Source organism: Coloeus monedula (genome assembly GCF_965178545.1).
Source record: "Coloeus monedula genome assembly, chromosome: 33".
In the NCBI taxonomy this organism is placed as follows: Eukaryota; Metazoa; Chordata; class Aves; order Passeriformes; family Corvidae; genus Coloeus; species Coloeus monedula.
Genome location: NC_138813.1, coordinates 2,918,659 through 2,938,754, shown reverse-complemented (window position 1 = coordinate 2,938,754; position 20,096 = coordinate 2,918,659). Strand labels below are relative to the sequence as shown.

The following is a 20,096-nucleotide window of genomic DNA, read 5'->3' as shown; positions in this document are numbered from 1 at the left end:
TAGACTGGGGATACTGGGGACACTGGGAGAGCCCCGACTGGGGGGACTGGGGACACTGGGAGAGCCTCGACTGGGGATACTGGGACAGCCTGGACTGGGGACACTGGGGATACTGGGGACACTGGGAGAGCCCCGACTGGGGATACTGGGGACACTGGGGACACTGGGAGAGCCCCGACTGGGGATACTGGGGACACTGGGAGAGCCCCGACTGAGGATACTGGGGATACTGGGAGAGCCCCGACTGGGGATACTGGGAGAGCCCCGACTGAGGATACTGGGGACACTGGGAGAGCCCATACTGGGGATACTGGGAGAGCCCCGACTGGGGATACTGGGGACACTGGGAGAGCCCCGACTGAGGATACTGGGGATACTGGGAGAGCCCCGACTGGGGATACTGGGAGAGTGTGGACTGGGGGCACTGGGGACACTGGGAGAGCCCCGACTGCCGACAATGGGGACCCTACCCCAACCCATACTGGTGCCACTGGTGCCACTGGGCCAGCCCACCAAGGTAACCCCATCCCAGCCCATACTGGGGACACTGGCCACCCTACCCCAGCCCATACTGGTGCCACTGGGGCCAGCCCAGACTGGGGACACTGGCCACCCTACCCCAGCCCATACTGGTGCCACTGGGGCCAGCCCAGACTGGGGACACTGGCCACCCTACCCCAACCCATACTGGTGCCACTGGTGCCACTGGGCCAGCCCACCAAGGTAACCCCATCCCAGCCCAGACTGGGGACACTGGCCACCCTACCCCAGCCCATACTGGTGCCACTGGGGCCAGCCCAGACTGGGGACACTGGCCACCCTACCCCAGCCCATACTGGTGCCACTGGTGCCAGCCCAGACTGGGGACACTGGCCACCCTACCCCAGCCCATACTGGTGCCACTGGTGCCAGCCCAGACTGGGGACACTGGGGACCCTACCCCAGCCCATACTGGTGCCACTGGTGCCAGCCCATACTGGGGACACTGGCCACCCTACCCCAGCCCATACTGGTGCCACTGGGGCCAGCCCATACTGGGGACACTGGCCACTCTACCCCAGCCCATACTGGTGCCACTGGGGCCAGCCCAGACTGGGGACACTGGCCACCCTACCCCAGCCCATACTGGTGCCACTGGGGCCAGCCCATACTGGGGACACTGGCCACCCTACCCCAGCCCATACTGGTGCCACTGGGGCCAGCCCATACTGGGGACACTGGCCACCCTACCCCAACCCATACTGGTGCCACTGGGGCCAGCCCATACTGGGGACACTGGCCACTCTACCCCAGCCCATACTGGTGCCACTGGGGCCAGCCCAGACTGGGGACACTGGCCACCCTACCCCAGCCCATACTGGTGCCACTGGGGCCAGCCCATACTGGGGACACTGGCCACCCTACCCCAGCCCATACTGGTGCCACTGGGGCCAGCCCATACTGGGGACACTGGCCACCCTACCCCAGCCCATACTGGTGCCACTGGGGCCAGCCCATACTGGGGACACTGGCCACCCTACCCCAGCCCATACTGGTGCCACTGGGGCCAGCCCAGACTGGGGACACTGGCCACCCTACCCCAGCCCATTCTGGTGCCACTGGGGCCAGCCCAGACTGGGGACACTGGCCACCCTACCCCAGCCCATACTGGTGCCACTGGTGCCACCCCACCGCGGTGACCCCCCCGCCCCACTTCAGGCAGCTGAGAGCGGCGGGGCGGGCGGGGGGGTGAGGTGAGGAGGGAGGAGGGGTGTGGCCACCCCGTTGTCACCCAGGTGCCACCCAGGTGCCCGGGCCAGCAGGTTCCTCTGGCAGTGGCCACCGGAAGTGGCGCTGCCACAGCGATGTCGCGGCGCTGCCACGCCGATGCCACAGCGATGTCGCGGCGATGTCGCGGCGCTGCCACCCCAGCGCTGGCACGGCCGTGGCGTGGCGGTGTCACCAAGTGGAGCTGGCACCGTCCCCTCGGCGCCGCCCACGCCGGGGGGGACGCGGCCCCGGTGTCCCCTCACGGGCCATTCCCGGTGTCCCCTCACGGGCTATTCCCGGTGTCCCCTCACGGGCCATCCCCGGTGTCCCCTCCCGGGCCATCCCCGGTGTCCCCTCCCGGGCTATTCTCGGTGTCCCCTCCCGGGCCATCCCCGGTGTCCCCTCCCGGGCCGTCCCCTTTGTCCCCGTTGTCGCCGCTGTCCCCTCCCGGGCCGGATCCGGGCGGGAATTGCTGGGCCCTGACTCAGGTCGGGCTCAGCCGGAATTTCTGCCCCGGCCGCCCCTCCCCGGCCGGGATCGCCGGGATCTCGATCCCGTATAAATCCCGGGAAGGGACGGCACGGGACGGGGACAGGGACAGGGACGGGGATGGAGCCGCTGGAGCTGCCCAGGGTAGGATCGGGGTGGGATCGGGGTGGGATTGGGATCGGGGTGGGATTGGGATCTCCGGGATCGCCGGGATCTCGATCCCGTATAAATCACGGGAAGGGACGGCACGGGACCGGGACAGGGACAGGGACGGGGATGGAGCCGCTGGAGTTGCCCAGGGTAGGATTGGGGTGGGATTGGGATCTCCGGGATCGCCGGGATCTCGATCCCGTATAAATCCCGGGAAAGGACGGGACCGGGACAGGGACCGGGACAGGGACGGGGACAGGGACAGGGACAGGGATGGAGCCGCTGGAGCTGCCCAGGGTAGGATTGGGGTGGGATTGGGATCGGGGTGGGATTGGAATCTCCGGGATCGCCGGGATCTCGATCCCGTATAAATCCCGGGAAAGGACGGGACCGGGACAGGGACAGGGATGGAGCCGCTGGAGCTGCCCAGGGTAGGATTGGGGTGGGATTGGGGTGGGATTGGGATCTCCGGGATCGCTGGGATCTCGATCCCGTATAAATCCTGGGAAAGGACGGGACCGGGACAGGGACCGGGACAGGGACGGGGACAGGGACAGGGACAGGGATGGAGCCGCTGGAGCTGCCCAGGGTAGGATCGGGGTGGGATTGGGATCGGGGTGGGATTGGAATCTCCGGGATCGCCGGGATCTCGATCCCGTATAAATCCTGGGAAAGGACGGGACCGGGACAGGGACCGGGACAGGGACCGGGACAGGGACCGGGACAGGGACAGGGACCGGGACAGGGACGGGGACAGGGACAGGGACCAGGACAGGGACGGGGACAGGGACAGGGACAGGGATGGAGCCGCTGGAGCTGCCCAGGGTAGGATCGGGGTGGGATTGGGATCGGGGTGGGATCGGGGTGGGAATGGGATCTCCGGGATCTCCGGGATGCTCCACAGTGTCCCCAAGGTGTCCCTGTCCCCGCAGGGTTCCCATTGTTTGTGGTGTCCCCAAGGTGTCCCCAAGGTGTCCCCAGGGTGTCCCCAGGGTGTCCCCAAGGTGTCCCTGTCCCCGCAGGGTTCCCATTGTTTGTGGTGTCCCCAAGGTGTCCCCAAGGTGTCCCCAGGGTGTCCCCAAGGTGTCCCTGTCCCCGCAGGGTTCCTGCTGCTCCTCGGGGCCGGGGCTGTCCCCAGGGATGTCCCCGGGAACGTCCTCGGGGGGGTGCGAGGAGTGCGAGGCCTGGCTGGGCCCGGGGGGGGCCCCTGGGCCGAGTCCCCACGGAGCCACCGGAACGGGAGCGGCCCCGGAGCACCGAGGTACGCGGGGCTGCAACACCCCGATCCCGATCCCAATCCCAAATCACATCCCAAATCCAAATCCAGCTCCATCCCAAATCCCAATCCCACACCAAATCCCAAATCCAAATCCATCCATCCCAAATCCCAAATCCCAAATCCAAATCCAACTCCATCCCAAATCCCAATCCCACACCAAATCCCAAATCCAAATCCAGCTCCATCCCAAATCCCAATCCCACCCCAAATCCCAAATCCAAATCCAACTCCATCCCAAATCCCAATCCCACCCCAAATCCCAAATCCAAATCCATCCATCCCAAATCCCAAATCCCAAATCCAAATCCAACTCCATCCCAAATCCCAATCCCACCCCAAATCCCATCCCCTTTCTTGGTGATTTCACCCTGTTGCTCCCAGACTCTGTGTGGGTTCCCAAGGATCCCGATCCCATTCCCGATCCCATTCCCGATCCCATTCCCGATCCCATTCCCATTCCAGAGCCCCCCACGGAGGATGACGTGTACTGCCGCTGCCTGTCCCATTCCTGATCCCATTCCCGATCCCATTCCCGATCCCATTCCCGATCCCATTCCCGATCCCCCCACGGAGGATGACGTGTACTGCCGCTGCCTGTCCCATTCCCGATCCCATTCCCGATCCCATTCCCGATCCCATTCCCGTTCCAGAGCCCCCCACGGAGGATGACGTGTACTGCCGCTGCCTGTCCCATTCCTGATCCCATTCCCGATCCCATTCCCGATCCCATTCCCGTTCCAGAGCCCCCCACGGAGGATGACGTGTACTGCCGCTGCCTGTCCCATTCCCGATCCCATTCCCGATCCCATTCCCGATCCCATTCCCGTTCCAGAGCCCCCCACGGAGGATGACGTGTACTGCCGCTGCCTGTCGCGCACCCTGTGCCACACGGCCACGCCCGTCACCGTCGGCTTCTACGCGCCCTGTGGCCACCGCCTCGAGTCCCTGCTGGCCAAGGTCACCGGTGGGTTGGGAACGGGGAATTCGGGAATTCGGGAATGTGGGGTCACTCCCAGCCGGATGTTCCCAGGTCTGGATTTGGGGTTTTCTGTGCCCGGTGTTGTGGTGTCTCCCGAGGATTTGGGGTCTCCATCGCAATCCCCAGTCCCAAATCCCATCCCAATTCCCACCCCCAATCCCATTTCTCCTCCCGTTTTGGTGTCCCCCACCCCCTCCAAACCCCAAATCTCACCCCAAATCCCACTCCAACCCCGAATTCCAACCCCAAATCCCATCCCATCCATCCTATCCCATCCCATCCCATCCCATCCCATCCCATCCCATCCCATCCCATCCCATCCGTTCCAATCCAATCCAATCCAATCCAACCCAACTCAACCCATCCCATCCCACCCAACCCCAAATCCCCAATCCCCAAATCCCAAATCCCAAATCCCATCCCATTCAAACCCACCCCATCTGTTCCAATCCATCCCATCCCATCCCATCCCATCCTGTCCCATCCAATCCCACCCAATCCCAGATCCCTGATCCCAGATCCCAAATCCCAACCCCCAGATCCCAAATCCCAACCCCAAATCCCATTCCCAGCCTTCATGCGGGAGGAGATGGCCCAACGCGAAGCCACCGAGCTGCTCCGGGGCCACCGGAAGCCGCGGAGCCCCCACGGCTGGGGGCTGCTGGAGGCCCTGTGGCTCTTGGCCTTCTACGAGCCCTGGAGCCCCATCCCAAATCCCATCCACCCTAATCCCAAATCCCCAATCCCCACTCCCAAATCCAAATCCCATCCCGGCCCCAATTTCCATCCCATCCTAAATTCCATCCCAAATCCCATTCCATTCAAACCCAGCCCATCTGTTCCAATCCAACCCAATCCAACCCAACTCAACCCATCCCATCCCACCCAATCCCAGATCCCAATCCCAAATCCCAGCCCCAAATCCTAAATCCCAAATCCCATCCCATTCAAACCCAGCCCATCCGTTCCAATCCAATCCAATCCCATCCATTCCCACCCAATCCAATCCAACCCAATCCAACCCAACTCAACCCATCCCATCCCACCCAACCCCAAATCCCCAATCCCCAAATCCCTAATCCCAAATCCCATCCCATTCAAACCCACCCCATCCGTTCCAATCCAATCCATCCAATCCCACCCAATCCCAGATCCCTGATCCCAGATCCCAGATCCCAAATCCCAACCCCAAATCCCATTCCCAGCCTTCATGCGGGAGGAGATGGCCCAACGCGAAGCCACCGAGCTGCTCCGGGGCCACCGGAAGCCGCGGAGCCCCCACGGCTGGGGGCTGCTGGAGGCCCTGTGGCTCTTGGCCTTCTACGAGCCCTGGAGCCCCATCCCAAATCCCATCCACCCTAATCCCAAATCCCCAATCCCCACTCCCAAATCCAAATCCCATCCTGGCCCCAATTTCCATCCCATCCTAAATTCCATCCCAAATCCCATTCCATTCAAACCCAGCCCATCCGTTCCAATCCAATCCAATCCCATCCATTCCCACCCAATCCAATCCAATCCAATCCAACCCAACTCAACTCAACCCATCCCATCCCACCCAACCCCAAATCCCCAATCCCCAAATCCCAAATCCCAAATCCCATCCCATTCAAACCCACCCCATCCGTTCCAATCCAATCCATCCAATCCCACCCAATCCCAGATCCCTGATCCCAGATCCCAGATCCCAAATCCCAACCCCAAATCCCATTCCCAGCCTTCATGCGGGAGGAGATGGCCCAACGCGAAGCCACCGAGCTGCTCCGGAGCCACCGGAAGCCGCGGAGCCCCCACGGCTGGGGGCTGCTGGAGGCCCTGTGGCTCTTGGCCTTCTACGAGCCCGTGGTCACCGAGGGCCACCTGCGCCGCAAGAACCTGGAATTCATCTTCATCCGCTTCAGCGCCTGGGAATTCGCCGGCTGCGACAAGCTCTGGGCGGGGCTGGTGACCACCCTGTGCCACCACATTCGCCAGCACTTCGGGGCCCTCCCGCTCAGCGTCTTCCACGTGCTGGGATCCCGACCCCGCTTCGCCTCCGGCTTCTCCCAGCGGGAATGGATCCTAAAAACCGGCACCTGCCTCCGCCTCTGGGGGCTGCTGCTGGTGCTGGCCGTCGGCATCGGCATCCTCCTGGTGGCCCTGCTGGTGCCCGGCATCAAGGATCACCACGCCCTGAAGGTGGTGGGCAGCGCCGTGGCGTCACTGTCCGGCTCCAGCCTGCTCCTGGGTGCTTTGTCCATCCTCAAGAACTTCTTGGTCAGCGAGAAGAAGAAGATCGAGCGCTTGACCAACAGCGACAGGTTCGCCGGCCAGTTGGGCTTCATGAGCAAAATCCGCGGCGAAGTCGAGGTGCTGGTGGATTTCTTGGCTTTCATGGAAGTCTTCGAGCGCCGGCGGCTCCGCGTGGTGCTGGAGATCACCAGCCTGGATCTTTGCTACCCGGAGAAAGTGGCCGGAGTCTTCAACGCCATGGCCACGCTGCTGTCGGACGCCAACGCTCCCTTCATCTTCCTGCTGGCCGTGGACCCCAGCGTCATCGTGCCGTGCCTGGAGCAGACGGGCTGCATGAAGGGGCTGGCGGACAACGGCTACGAGTACCTGAACCGCGCCGTCTCCCTGCCCTTCTCCATCCCGGAGACCGGCGCCCGCTCCCGGCTCCGCAGCGTCGAAGCCGCCATCCAGACGCGGGAAGACCTCATGTACCGCATCATCGCCGACAACGTGGCCAAAACCCGCAGCGCCGGCGGCGGTGCCGGAGCCGGTGCCGGCTGGAGAGAGGTGGATTCCGAGGCGGTGGCGTGGATCCACGAGGCGTTCCGGTGTCTCCACGACGGCTCGGATGTTTTATCCCGCTACCTCCCGGAGAACGGTGCCAACGTGCGACGCATCGTCAACACCATTCCCATCACGCTCCGGCTGCTCCTGCACCGCTCCGGAGGCGCCGCGATTCTGTCGCCGAGGGCCGCGGCCGCCTGGGTGGTGCTGGCTGACCGCTGGCCCTGCCGCCTCAGCTGGACGCTGCAGTGCTTGGAGGATTCCGGCCAGAGCGTTCCCGCGGCGGATTCCTCGGGGAAATCCCTCTGGAGCATCTTCCAGGAGAACGTGGGCGAGCTGAGCGCGCTGCGGCAGCCGCTGGGGAAGGTGCTGAGCCTGGACGGCGATCCCGAGCTTTTCCAGGCTTTCCTGGCTCACGATTTCCCCTTCAGCGCTGGTGAGGCCCGGGAATTCCTGGCGGTCACGGTGAACTTGGATCATTCCATCCGGCGCCAGATGGGGCTGCTCCGGGGCCTGGATCGGCTCCGGAAAGCCGCGGTCGTGCCGGTGTCCCGCGGCGTCCAGTGTCCTTGTTCCCAGTGATTCCTGCGGGATTGGGAGCGGGATTCGCCTCCCCCGTGGGCAGGGGGAGCTCCTGGAGGATTTTGGGATCTTTTTGGAGGACAGGGATTGGGGAATTCCGAGGTTTTATTCCCAGGATTTTGTCCCTGGGAGGGGACTGGGAAGATCCAGAGGGAATTCCGAGGTTTTATTCCCAGGATTTTGTCCCTGGGAGGGGACAGGGAAGATCCAGAGGGAATTCCTGGGGTTTATTCCCAGGATTTTGTCCCTGGGAGGATCCAGAGGGAATTCCTGGGTTTTATTCCCAGGATTTTGTCCCTGGGAGGGGACAGGGAAGATCCAGAGGGAATTCCGAGGTTTTATTCCCAGGATTTTGTCCCTGGGAGGATCCAGAGGGAATTCCTGGGTTTTATTCCCAGGATTTTGTCCCTGGGAGGGGACAGGGAAGATCCAGAGGGAATTCCGAGGTTTTATTCCCAGGATTTTGTCCCTGGGAGGATCCAGAGGGAATTCCTGGGTTTTATTCCCAGGATTTTGTCCCTGGGAGGGGACAGGGAAGATCCAGAGGGAATTCCGAGGTTTTATTCCCAGGATTTTGTCCCTGGGAGGGGACTGGGAAGATCCAGAGGGAATTCCTGGGTTTTATCCCTGTTTTTTGGAGATGTTGGATGGGACAGGGAAGATCCAGAGGGAATTCCGAGGTTTTATTCCCAGGATTTTGTCCCTGGGAGACGCTGGAAGGGACTGGGAAGATCCAGGGGTATCCCAGGGTTCCCGGAATCCTGGGGAATTTGATCCCTCCTGGGAAATCTCCAACGCTGAGACACTTTGGGATCTTTTCCCAAAATTCGGGTCCTTTTAGGGTGGGAATTGATGGGAAAAATTGGGGGGGAAAAATCTGGGAGATGCCCGGAAACCCTTGGGGAACCCATTCCCAAAATTTGGGTCCTTTTCGGTGGGAAATTGGGAGGGAAAAGTGGGAAAAGCCCCCCAAAAAGGCCCTGAATTCGGGCCATTCCCAAACCCCATCCCACCGGAATTCCCGGGAAAACCCCCCCGGGATCCACCCCCCCAAATAAACCAAGTTCCACCCCCGGCTCTGTGTTTTGGGATTTTTGGGGATTTTTGGGGACTTTTTGGGATTTTTGGGATTTTTCGGGATTTCCAGCCGGATTTCGCACCCGTTCCAGGTTTGTTTTTTTTTTTGGGAGCTTCACCTCCCCCCTCCCCCAAATCCATGGATCCCCCAAATCCTTGGAATTCCCGGATGAGCCCCAAGAAGAGGGCGGGTGACGAATGCAGAATTCCTTTAATTAGAAAACAGCCGTTAACAAAAATTCCACCACGGGGAAAGAAAACGAAGGGAAAACACCCAAAAAACCAAAAAAAAAAAAAAAAAAAAACACCAAAAAAGGGGAAAAGACGAAAAAACAACAACAAAAAAAACCCCAAACCCCAAAAGCCCCAAACACCAGCAAAAATTCCCGGCCGGAATATCGGGAATGTCCCCTCCGGAATTCCGAGCCCCATCCCAGGCCCCCGCAGCTCCCTGAAAGATTTTATTGCACTTAAGAAAGAAAAGCGACCCCCTGGGATTCCCTGGGAATTCCGGGAATTTCGGGAATTCCGAGCTGGGAGATTCCCGCCCCCCCCCCCCTCCCCCCACCCCGCAGCGTGGGAATCGCCGGCGTATCCCGGATTTTCCTTGGAAGTTTGGGATGACTGAGGAATTCCAGCCCCTCCCTGTTCCCCTTTTCCACCTCTCTGTTTTCCCGGGAATTCTGCGGCTGGTGATAAATAGAGACGGGGGGGGGGGGGAGGGGGAGAAAAAAACCTCAAAAAAATGGGAAAAAATTCCCAAAGAAACCAAAACCAGCGGGAAAACAACAAAAAAAAGGGGAATTTGAAATAAATAAAGCGCGGAGGCGGCGGGAGCAGCCGATCCCGGGATTCTTCGGCGCCGGAATTCCCAACTCCTGCTGCTCCGGCCGTTCCCGCTCCCTGTAGTGTCGCCGGATCCCGCCGGGAATCGCCCCCGGGAATCCCGGGAGAACTTCCCCAGGCTCCTCGGAGGTGGGGAAAAAATGGGGAAAAAAAATCGGGGAAAAGAAAGTCAGGGGGAAAAAAATCGGGAAAAAGTGGAGAAAAAAAGAAAGGGGGAAAAAAAAATTGGGGAAAAAAAATTGGGAAAAATTGGGAAAAAAAATTGGGAGTAAAAACTGGGGAAAAAAATTGGGAAAAAAAAAATTGGGAAAAAAAATTGGGAAAAAAATTGGGAAAAAAAATTGGGAAAAAAAAATTGGGAAAAAAAATTGGGAAAAAAAAATTGGGAAAAAAAAAATCGGCGGAAAAAAAAATCGGGAAAAAAAAAATGGGAGGAAAAAAAAATCGGGAAAAAAAAAATTGGGAGGAAAAGAAAAATCGGGAAAAAAAAAATTGGGGAAAAAAAATCGGGGAAAAAAAAAAAAAAAAAATCGGGAAAAATCCGGGTCGGTTTTTCTTTTTCTCTCTTCCTTTTCCAAGAAAGTCCCGAGATCCCGAGGTTTGGTTGGAATCTTGTGCGGAAGTGGGAAGAGCGGGAAAGCTCGGGAGCCTCCCCCTCGAGGACCTGTGGGAAGAGCGGGAAGCTCAGGCTGCCATTCCCGGAGATTCTTCCCGGATATTCCCGGATGTCACCCCAGCCCCTTCGGAATTCCCGGCAGAATTCCCAGGTTTTTCCCGGCTCACCTGCGGTCACAGCGGCTCCGCGGCCGTGTCCTGGCTGGCCTCGAGGAGCAGCTCCTGCAGCTCCTGCTCGTTCCGGGAGCAGCTCAGCTCTGCGGGAAGGCGCACACGGAACGTTCCGGAGCCGCTCCCGCCCTTCCCGGCCATTCCCGCGGCTTTTCCTGGTTTTGAACCCCAGTTCCAGCTCTTTTCCACCCCAAGTCCCGCTCCTTTCCCACTTTTCCACCCCAATTCCCGCTCTTTTCCCACTTTTCCACCCCAAGTCCTGCTCTTTTCCCACTTTTCCACCCCAATTCCTGCTCTTTTCCCACTTTTCCACCCCAAGTCCCGCTCCTTTCCCATTTTTCCACCCCAATTCCTGCTCTTTTCCCACTTTTCCACCCCAAGTCCCGCTCCTTTCCCAGTTTTCCACCCCAATTCCTGCTCTTTTCCCGGTTTTTCACCCCAATTCCAGCTCTTTTCCACCCCAAGTCCTGCTCTTTTCCCACTTTTCCACCCCAATTCCTGCTCCTTTCCTGGTTTTCCACCCCAATTCCAGCTGTTTTCCACACCAATTCCAGTTCTTTTCCCATTTTTCCACCCCAATTCCAGCTCTTTTCACCCCAATTCCAGCTCTTTTCACCCCAGTTCCAGCTCTTTTCCACCCCAATTGCCGCTCCTTTCCCACTTTTCCACCCCCATTCCTGCTCTTTTCCTGGTTTTCCACCCCAATTCCAGCTCTTTTCCACCCCAATTCCTGCTCTTTTCCCACTTTTCCACCCCAATTCCAGTTCTTTTCCCGGTTTTTCACCCCAATTCCAGCTCTTTTCCACCCCAATTCCTGCTTCTTTCCCATTTTTCCACCCCAATTCCAGCTCTTTTCACCCCAATTCCAGCTCTTTTCCACCCCAATTCCTGCTCTTTTCCCACTTTTCCACCCCAATTCCTGCTCTTTTCCCGGTTTTTCACCCCAATTCCAGCTCTTTTCCACCCCAATTCCAGTTCTTTTCCCATTTTTCCACCCCAATTCCAGCTCTTTCCACCCCAATTCCTGCTCTTTTCACCCCAGTTCCAGCTCTTTTCCACCCCAATTGCCGCTCCTTTCCCACTTTTCCACCCCCATTCCTGCTCTTTTCCTGGTTTTCCACCCCAATTCCAGCTGTTTTCCACCCCAATTCCAGTTCTTTTCCCATTTTTCCACCCCAATTCCAGTTCTTTTCCTGGTTTTTCACCCCAATTCCAGCTCTTTTCCACCCCAATTCCAGTTCTTTTCCCGGTTTTTCACCCCAATTCCAGCTCTTTTCACCCCAGTTCCAGCTCTTTTCCACCCCAAGTCCCGCTCCTTTCCCACTTTTCCACCTCAATTCCTGCTCTTTTCCTGGTTTTCCACCCCAATTCCTGCTCTTTTCCCATTTTTCCACCCCAATTCCAGCTCTTTTCACCCCAATTCCAGCTCTTTTCCACCCCAATTCCTGCTCTTTTCCCACTTTTCCACCCCAATTCCAGCTCTTTTCCACCCCAGTTCCTGCTCTTTTCCCAGTTTTCCACCCCAATTCCAGTTCCTTTCCTGGTTTTTCACCCCAATTCCAGCTCTTTTCACCCCAGTTCCAGCTCTTTTCCACCCCAATTCCTGCTCTTTTCCCACTTTTCCACCCCAATTCCTGCTCCTTTCCTGGTTTTGAACCCCAGTTCCAGCTCTTTTCCACCCCAAGTCCTGCTCTTTTCCCGGTTTTCCACCCCAATTCCAGCTGTTTTCCACCCCAATTCCTGCTCTTTTCCCACTTTTCCACCCCAATTCCTGCTCTTTTCCCGGTTTTTCACCCCAATTCCAGCTCTTTTCCACCCCAATTCCTGCTCCTTTCCAACTTTTCCACCCCAATTCCTGCTCCTTTCCCAGTTTTCCACCCCAATTCCAAAATCCCACTTTTTCACCCCCTGGGTTTGGGATTTTCCTGCTCCTTTTCCCAGTTTTCCACCCCTCTGGCCACGGATTTTTCCTGCTCCATTCCCAGTTTTTCATCCCAGAAAACGCTGGAATGTTCAGGAAGGGGCTCCCGGAGATTCCCGCCGGGATCTGGGAGCTCGGATCCCTCAGGAACGGAGGCCGGGAGTGCCGGGAGCTTTTCCTGGGATTCAAATTCCCTCAGGAAAAACCCAGGGAATTCCATGCTGGGGTTTGGAACCATCAGGAATCGGGGGGGGGGAATTCGGGATCCTTGGGAATTTGGGATCTCAGACCCCTCTGGAATTTGGGATCTCTGGAATTTGGGATTTCAGACCCCTTGGGAATTTGGGATCTCAAAAGCGTCGGGAATTTGGGACCTCAGGAATTTGGGATCTCAGGAAGCCAGGATCTCAGAACCCTCTGGAATTTGGGATCTCTGGAATTTGGGATTACAGAACTGTTGGGAATTCGGGATCTCAAAACGCTCAGGAATTCAGGATCCCAGAACCCTCTGGAATTCAGGATCGCTGGAATTTGGGATCCCAGAACTCTCAGGAGTTCGGGATTTCAGAACCCTTGGGAATTTGGGATCTCAGGAATTCGGGATCTCAGAACCCTCAGGAACTCGGGATCCCAGAACCCTCTGGAATTCAGGATCGCTGGAATTTGGGATCTCAGAACTGTTGGGAATTCGAGATCTCAGGAACTTGGGATCTCAGGAATTCAGGATCTCAGAACCCCCTGGAATTCGGGATCTCTGGAATTCAGGATCTCAGGAATTCGGGATCTCAGAACCCTCAGGAATTCGGGATCCCAGAACCCTCTGGAATTCACGATCACTGGAATTCGGGATCTCAGAACCCTCCGGAATTCGAGATCTCTGGAATTTGGGATTTCTGGGATTCAGGATCTCAGAACCCCCTGGAATTCGGGATCTCTGGAATTCAGGATCTCAGGAATTCAGGATCTCAGACCCCTCGGGAACCACAGGGAGCTCCGAACCCCCGGGAATCCGGGATCCCCGAGCTCCTGGGAACGCCCTCGGGAATCTCACCGTGCTCGGCCGCGCACATTCCCGATTTCCCGTCGCCCTCCGAGCCCGGCTCCGGCAGCGCCCGGGCAAAATCCGCCTTGAGCCCGTTGGGAAGCGGCGAGTCCCGGGAAGGGCTCCCGCAGGGAATTCCCTCGGCTCCGCTGGCCCGGGACGGCGGCAGTTCGGGAATTGGGGCCGGGAGGTCGGGAACAGTCCCAGATCCATCGGGAACGGCGCCGGATCCGTCGGAAACAGTCCCAGATCCGTCGGAAACTGTCCCAGATCCATCGGGAACGGCGCTGGATCCGTCGGAAAAAGTCCCAGATCCATTGGGAACGGTGCCGGATACGTCGGGAACAGTCCCAGATCCATCGGGAACGGCGCTGGATCCGTCGGGAAGAGCCCCAGATCCATCGGGAACAGTCCCAGATCCATCGGGAACGGCGCTGGATCCGTCGGGAAGAGCCCCAGATCCATCAGGAACAGTCCCAGATCCATCGGGAACGGCGCTGGATCCGTCGGGAAGAGCCCCAGATCCATCAGGAACAGTCCCAGATCCGTCAGAAACGGTCCCAGATCCATCGGGAAGGGCCCTGGATCCATCGGGAACAGTCCCAGATCCATCGGGAACGACCTCAGTTTCTTTGGGAAGGGCCCTGGATCCATCAGGAACGGTCCCGGATCCATCGGGAATGACCCCAATTTCCTTGGGAATGGCTCCGGATCCTTCGGGAACGGCTCCGGATCTTTTGGGAACGGCTCCAGATCCCTCAGGAACGGCTCCGGATCTTTTGGGAATGGCTCCGGATCCATCGGGAATGGCTCCGGATCCCTCAGGAACGGCTCCGGATCCTTCAGGAACGGCTCCGGCTCCCTCAGAAACAGTCCCAGATCCATTGGGAACAGCCTCGGATCCCTCAGGAATGGTGCCGGATCCATTGGGAACAGCTCCGGATCCCTTGGGAACAGTCCCAGATCCATCGGCAACAGCGCCAGATCCCTTGGGAATGGCTCCGGATCCATCAGGAACCGCTCCAGATCCATCGGGAACGGCTCTGGATCCTTCGGGAACGGCTCCGGATCCCTCAGGAACGGCCCCGGCTCCCTCGGGAATGGCGCCGGATCCTTCGGGAACGGCTCCGGATCCCTCGGGAACAGTCCCAGATCCCTCAGGAACGGCTCCGGATCCCTCGGGAACAGTCCCAGATCCCTCGGGAACGTTTTCCACGCGCGTCACCACGAAGATCTTGCGCCCTCTGCCGGGGCTGGAGACGGAAATCCTGCGCTCGGCATTCCCGGAATCCCCGGAATTCCCGGCCTTCCCACATTCCGCAGCCTCCCTCGAGTCCTTCCCGCCCTCCTCCTCCTCCTCCTCATCCGTATCCGAGCTGGAATCTCCGGCCGCAGCCGCGTTCCCGTTCTCCTCCGGAGCGGGGGAAGCGCTGCCGGGATCCTCGGGATCCTCGGGATCCTCGGGATCGGCTCCGGAGATCTCCGCCATGGAGGCCGAGTGCTGCAGCCGCTGCTCCTTCTCCTCCTTCTCCTTGGCCAGGACGAAATTCCGCTTGCAGCCGTTCTGGATCTCGGCCAGCAGCGCCTTCTGCGTCTCCAGGAAGCTCTTGACCTGCGGGAAAAACCTTGGGAATGTCGGGAAAATCCCTCGGGAATGTCGGCCCAGCCGCGGCTTTTCCGGGGTTTTTTTTTTGGTTTGGTTTTTTTGGTTTTAAGCGCTGGCCCTTTAAGAGAGGGAAAGGAGGAATTTTGGGATTTGTCTCCCGGAGGTTTGGGTGGTTCTGGTGGGGAATTCCCAGAATTCCAGCAGGGAATCCAGAGGATTCAGCCTTAAAAAGAAGGAAAAACCTCGGGAATTGTAGGAAAAATCCTGGGAAATCCCAGAGACTCCCACTGGGAAAAGAGCCCGGAAAGGTTGGGAATACAAAGGATCGGATCCCGGAGATTCCCAGAATTCCTGGAGCCGGGAATCCCACAAAACCCCGGGGCTCAATTCCCAGGAAAAGTGGTCAATCCAAGGGAAAAAAAAACCCTGGAAAATCCTCCCTCGGTTCCAACTTTTCCCACCGGGAACGGAGCCCAAAATCCCGGGAAGCCCTCGGAGGTTCCGCCTCCCAAAGCCCCAAAACTTGGAATCCCTGGGAATTCCGGGAAAACTCTGGGGAATCCCAGGAATTTTGGGAATTGCTGATCCTCTTTGGGCAAAAAACCCTTGGGAATTCCATGGAATTCCTTGGAATTTCGGGAATTCTCACCTCCCTCACCACACCTACAGCCCACCCTGAGCCATCCCCGCCGCTCCCACACCCTGAAACCCCTCGGGAACGCCGGGAATTTGGGAATTTGGGGAATTTTGGGAATTGCTGATCCTCTTTGGGTAGGAAACCCTCAGGAATCCTGGGAATTCCATGGAATTCCTCGGAATTTTGGGAATTCTCACCTTCCTCACCACACCTACAGCTCACCCTGAGCCATCCCCGCCGCTCCCACACCCTGAAACCCCTCGGGAACGCCGGGAATTTGGGAATTTGGGGAATTTTGGGAATTGCTGATCCTCTTTGGGTAGGAAACCCTCAGGAATCCTGGGAATTCCATGGAATTCCTCGGAATTTTGGGAATTCTCACCTTCCTCACCACACCTACAGCTCACCCTGAGCCATCCCCGCCGCTCCCACACCCTGAAACCCCTCGAGAACGCCGGGAATTTTGGGGAAAAACCCTCAGCAATCCCAGGAATTTTAGGAAAACCATGGGAAATCCCAGGAATTCCATGGAATCCTGGGAATTCTCACCTTCCTCACCACACCTACAGCCCACCCTGAGCCATCCCCGCCGCTCCCACACCCTGAAAACCCTCGGGAACGCCGAGAAACGGGAGAAACCCCTCCGGAACGCCGGGAATTTTGGGGAAAAACCCTCAGCAATCCCAGGAATTTTAGGAAAACCCCGGGAAATCCCAAGAATTCCAAGGAATCCTAGGAATTCTCACCTCCCTCACCACACCTACAGCCCACCCTGAGCCATCCCCACCACTCCCACACCCTGAAAACCCCCTCGGGAACGCCGAGAAACGGGAGAAACCCCTCTGGAACGCCGGGAATTTTAGGGAAACCGTGGGAAATCCTGGGAATTCCATGGAATTCCGGGAATTCCGGGCACGCACCGCCTCCTTCTTGGGCTCGCGGTCGAGGTCGAGGCGCAGCAGGGAGCGGTTGACGCGCAGCGCGAGCGACAGCGCCATCAGCCCGCCCGTCTTGACGTCGTTCTCGCGCAGGTCCAGGCGCAGCAGCCGCGCGCTCTCGGCCACGAACTCGGCCACGGCCACGGCGCCTGCGGAGAAGCCCGGGAATTGAGGGAAATCCGGGAATCGGCGGGATTGGGGGGAAATCTGGGAATTGGGGGGAATCCGGGAATCGGCGGGATTGGGGGGAAATCTGGGAATTGGGGGGAATCTGGGAATCGGCGGGATTGGGGGGAAATCTGGGAATCGGCGGGATTGGGGGGAAATCTGGGAATTGGGGGGACTCGTCCGGGAATCGGCGGGATTGGGGGGAAATCTGGGAATTGGGGGGAAATCTGGGAATTGGGGGGAAATCCGGGAATTGGGATTGGGGGAATCTGGGAATTGGGAGGAAATCTGGGAATCGATGGGATTGGGGGGAAATCTGGGAATTGAGGGAAATCCGGGAATCGGCGGGATTGGGGGGAAATCTGGGAATTGAGGGAAATCCGGGAATCGGCGGGATTGGGGGAAATCTGGGAATTGAGGGAAATCCGGGAATCGGGGGGATTGGGGGGAAATCTGGGAATTGAGGGAAATCCGGGAATCGGGGGGATTGGGGGGAAATCTGGGAATTGAGGGAAATCCGGGAATCGGCAGGATCGGGGGGAAATCTGGGAATTGGGGGGAATCCGGGAATCGGGGGGATTGGGGGGAAATCTGGGAATTGGAAGGGACTCATCCGGGAATTGGGACTGGGGGAATCTGGGAATTGGGGGGACTCGTCCGGGAATCGGCGGGATTGGGGGGAAATCTGGGAATTGAGGGAAATCCGGGAATCGGCGGGATTGGGGGGAAATCTGGGAATTGGGGGGATTGGGGGGAAATCTGGGAATTGGGGGGAATCCGGGAATTGGGATTGGGGGAAAATCTGGGAATTGGGGGGAATCCGGGAATTGGGATTGGGGGAATCTGGGAATTGGGGGACTCGTCCGGGAATTGCCGGGACTGGGGGGAAATCTGGGAATTGGGGGACTCGTCCGGGAATTGGGATTGGGGGAAAATCTGGGAATTGGGGGGAATCCGGGAATTGGGATTGGGGGAATCTGGGAATTGGGGGGAAATCTGGGAATTGGGATTGGGGGAATCTGGGAATTGGAGGGATTGGGGGGAAATCTGGGAATTGGGGGGAATCCGGGAATCGGCGGGATTGGGGGGAAATCTGGGAATTGGGGGGAAATCCGGGAATTGGGGGGGTTGGGGGAATCTGGGAATTGGGGGGAAATCCGGGAATCGGCGGGATTGGGGGAAAATCCGGGAATCGGCGGGATTGGGGGGAAATCCGGGAATCGGCGGGATTGGGGGGAAATCTGGGAATTGGGGGGACTCGTCCGGGAATCAGCGGGATTGGGGGGAAATCCGGGAATCGGCGGGACTGGGGGGAAATCTGGGAATTGGAAGGGACTCATCCGGGAATTGGGACTGGGGGAATCTGGGAATTGGGGGGAATCCGGGAATTGGCGGGATTGGGGGGAAATCTGGGAATTGGGGGGAATCTGGGAATCGGCGGGATTGGGGGAAAATCTGGGAATTGGGGGGAATCTGGGAATCGGCGGGATTGGGGGAAAATCTGGGAATTGAGGGAAATCCGGGAATCGGCAGGATTGGGGGGAAATCTGGGAATTGGGGGGATTGGGGGGAAATCTGGGAATTGGGGGGAATCCGGGAATCGGCGGGACTGGGGGGAAATCTGGGAATTGGAAGGGACTCATCCGGGAATTGGGACTGGGGGAATCTGGGAATTGGGGGGAATCCGGGAATTGGCGGGATTGGGGGGAAATCTGGGAATTGAGGGAAATCCGGGAATCAGCGGGATTGGGGGGAAATCTGGGAATTGGGGGGAAATCCGGGAATTGGGATTGGGGGGAAATCCAGGAATCGGCGGGACTGGGGGGAAATCTGGGAATTGGGGGACTCGTCCGGGAATTGGGATTGGGGGAAAATCTGGGAATTGGGGGGAATCCGGGAATTGGCGGGATTGGGGGGAAATCTGGGAATTGGGGGGAATCTGGGAATCGGCGGGATTGGGGGAAAATCTGGGAATTGAGGGAAATCCGGGAATCGGCAGGATCGGGGGGAAATCTGGGAATTGGGGGGATTGGGGGGAAATCTGGGAATTGGGGGGAATCCGGGAATCGGGGGGATTGGGGGGAAATCTGGGAATTGGAAGGGACTCATCCGGGAATTGGGACTGGGGGAATCTGGGAATTGGGGGGACTCGTCCGGGAATCGGCGGGATTGGGGGGAAATCTGGGAATTGGGGGGAATTCTGGGAATTGGGATTGGGGGAATCTGGGAATTGGGGGGAAATCTGGGAATTGGGATTGGGGGAATCTGGGAATTGGGGGGAAATCCGGGAATCGGGGGGATTGGGGGGAAATCTGGGAATTGGGGGGAATCTGGGAATTGGGATTGGGGGAAAATCTGGGAATTGAGGGAAATCCAGGAATCGGCGGGACTGGGGGGAAATCTGGGAATTGGGGGGAAATCCGGGAATTGGGATTGGGGGAATCTGGGAATTGGGGGGAAATCTGGGAATTGGCGGGATTGGGGGGAAATCCGGGAATCGCCGGGACTGGGGGGAAATCTGGGAATTGGGGGACTCGTCCGGGAATTGGGATTGGGGGAAAATCTGGGAATTGGGGGGAATCCGGGAATTGGGATTGGAGGAATCTAGGAATTGGGGGGAAATCTGGGAATTGGTGGGATTGGGGGGAAATCTGGGAATTGGGGGGAATCCGGGAATTGGGATTGGGGGTAAATCTGGGAATTGAGGGAAATCCAGGAATCGGCGGGACTGGGGGGAAATCTGGGAATTGGGGGACTCGTCCGGGAATTGGGATTGGGGGAATCTGGGAATTGGGGGGAATCCGGGAATTGGCGGGATTGGGGGGAAATCTGGGAATTGGGGGACTCGTCCGGGAATCAGCGGGATTGGGGGGAAATCTGGGAATTGGGGGGAATCCGGGAATTGGGATTGGGGGGAAATCTGGGAATTGGGGGGAAATCCGGGAATTGGCGGGATTGGAGGGAAATCTGGGAATTGGGGGACTCGTCCGGGAATCGGCGGGATTGGGGGAATCTGGGAATTGGGGGGAATCCGGGAATTGGGATTGGGGGAATCTGGGAATTGGGGGGAAA

The 20,096-nt window shown here is 58.5% G+C and overlaps 3 protein-coding genes across 5 annotated transcripts in view; 1 reads left to right on the top strand and 2 right to left on the bottom strand.

Annotated features, from left to right (window-relative positions):
• The window catches only part of LTBP4 (latent transforming growth factor beta binding protein 4), a gene marked incomplete at both ends in the record, with an annotated part of 41,402 nt that extends 40,832 nt beyond the window's left edge, over positions 1 to 570 (bottom strand). Inside the window, one exon of the mRNA XM_082299672.1 lies at positions 561 to 570. Coding sequence (XP_082155798.1) covers positions 561 to 570 — 10 coding nt within the window. The remainder of the gene's footprint in view (positions 1 to 560) is intronic.
• Positions 571 to 1,844: 1,274 nt separating this feature from the next.
• On the top strand, positions 1,845 to 8,003 carry NKPD1 (NTPase KAP family P-loop domain containing 1; the record flags this gene model as incomplete). Its single annotated transcript, XM_082299671.1, has 3 exons — positions 1,845 to 2,382; positions 4,500 to 4,631; positions 6,364 to 8,003. The coding sequence occupies 3 exons, from the start codon at positions 1,845 to 1,847 to the stop codon at positions 8,001 to 8,003; spliced, it is 2,310 nt and encodes a 769-aa protein (XP_082155797.1).
• A 1,336-nt stretch (positions 8,004 to 9,339) lies between these two features.
• The window catches only part of PPP1R37 (protein phosphatase 1 regulatory subunit 37), a 50,035-nt gene continuing 39,278 nt past the window's right edge, over positions 9,340 to 20,096 (bottom strand). For 2 of the 3 annotated variants that reach the window (XM_082299616.1, XM_082299618.1), the window contains 2 exons: positions 16,839 to 17,005; positions 13,531 to 15,287 (listed from right to left, as the gene is read on the bottom strand). In XM_082299616.1, coding sequence (XP_082155742.1) covers positions 13,599 to 15,287; positions 16,839 to 17,005 — 1,856 coding nt within the window. In that variant the 3' untranslated portion in view covers positions 13,531 to 13,598. Of the gene's footprint in view, positions 10,591 to 10,709; positions 10,799 to 13,530; positions 15,288 to 16,838; positions 17,006 to 20,096 lie in introns of those variants that run through there. The other variant, XM_082299617.1, reaches the window with a different exon arrangement.